This window comes from Trachymyrmex septentrionalis, unplaced genomic scaffold (assembly GCF_001594115.1).
Source record: "Trachymyrmex septentrionalis isolate Tsep2-gDNA-1 unplaced genomic scaffold, Tsep1.0 scaffold20, whole genome shotgun sequence".
NCBI classification, from domain to species: domain Eukaryota; kingdom Metazoa; phylum Arthropoda; class Insecta; order Hymenoptera; family Formicidae; genus Trachymyrmex; species Trachymyrmex septentrionalis.
Genome location: NW_017305180.1, coordinates 6,273,544 through 6,274,527, shown reverse-complemented (window position 1 = coordinate 6,274,527; position 984 = coordinate 6,273,544). Strand labels below are relative to the sequence as shown.

At 28.7% G+C, this 984-nt stretch overlaps 1 protein-coding gene across 1 annotated transcript in view; it reads right to left on the bottom strand.

The window, feature by feature from the left end:
* Positions 1–984, bottom strand: part of LOC108747619 (glucosylceramidase-like) — a 33,378-nt gene that overhangs the window by 8,624 nt on the left and 23,770 nt on the right. The window contains exon 2 of the mRNA XM_018485205.1: positions 46–145. Within this exon, the coding sequence (XP_018340707.1) occupies positions 46–88 (43 nt within the window). The 5' untranslated portion in view covers positions 89–145. The remainder of the gene's footprint in view (positions 1–45; positions 146–984) is intronic.

Genomic DNA, 984 nt, shown 5'->3' with positions numbered 1-984 from the left:
GTGTGTGTGTGTGTGTGTGTGTGTGTGTATGTTTTTTATACTTACTTGTCGCTGCAACAGCAAGAACGAGGATAATTGCGTGCTTCATTACGAGTAACTGACGCAAAGATGCTGAGCTTGCTAACTTAAATCAATTTCCTCCGTACTAAATAAGAAAAAAAGAATCATTAACTGGTTTGTGACGTTTTGCACGATTTATATAGCAATCGACAGAAATATGTTTCAGTAGGTCAAAAAATGTATGAATTAATATGTAATTGAAAAAAAATGCAAATTTTATTGGATTTGAAAGGCCTCACACCAATTATATGTTTTATATAAAAATGTTTTTATTTAAATTAGTTGAAACTATGATATTTTGTAACTGAGAAGATGTTCTAATCAAAAGTCCCTATAATTATTTAAAAATGGATTTACGGATTTTGCTGCAGCATTATTTGAAAATTGATATTTTGGACTAATTAAATGGAAAATAATTTGTTTCATGAGTATCTTTATCTGTAGTAAATCGTTTGTTTTTTTTTTAACTATATTGGCCTTTATATATTTAACTATATCTGTGCTTATACTTATATGTATAATAATGTAAAATATATTAATAGAATAGCCTTTGCGATGTAGATATAGGGGAAGTCCGGACAAAGCAAATATTTTTTATTTTTGCTTATTTGTCTGAGATAGTGCTGTGAGTCTCTAACTATCGGAGAATGACCGACCGGCTTTGCCATGAAAGTGTAAAACATATGATTGCGCTCATTTATGTTTGATAGAGAAATAAAATAAATTATGTATTTTTTTGTGATTTTTGCTAAGGTACGTAATTCAATCATTAGTAGTAACTGTTTCTTATACTATAGTAGTATATATAACCAGTGTGAATGATTCTTTGTAAAAATTCTCTGACTTTAAATGTATATTCAAGGTTAAAATTTTTTACTTGTTGCTTAAACTTATTCTAACTTTTCCAAATTTGCGCCAAGTTCG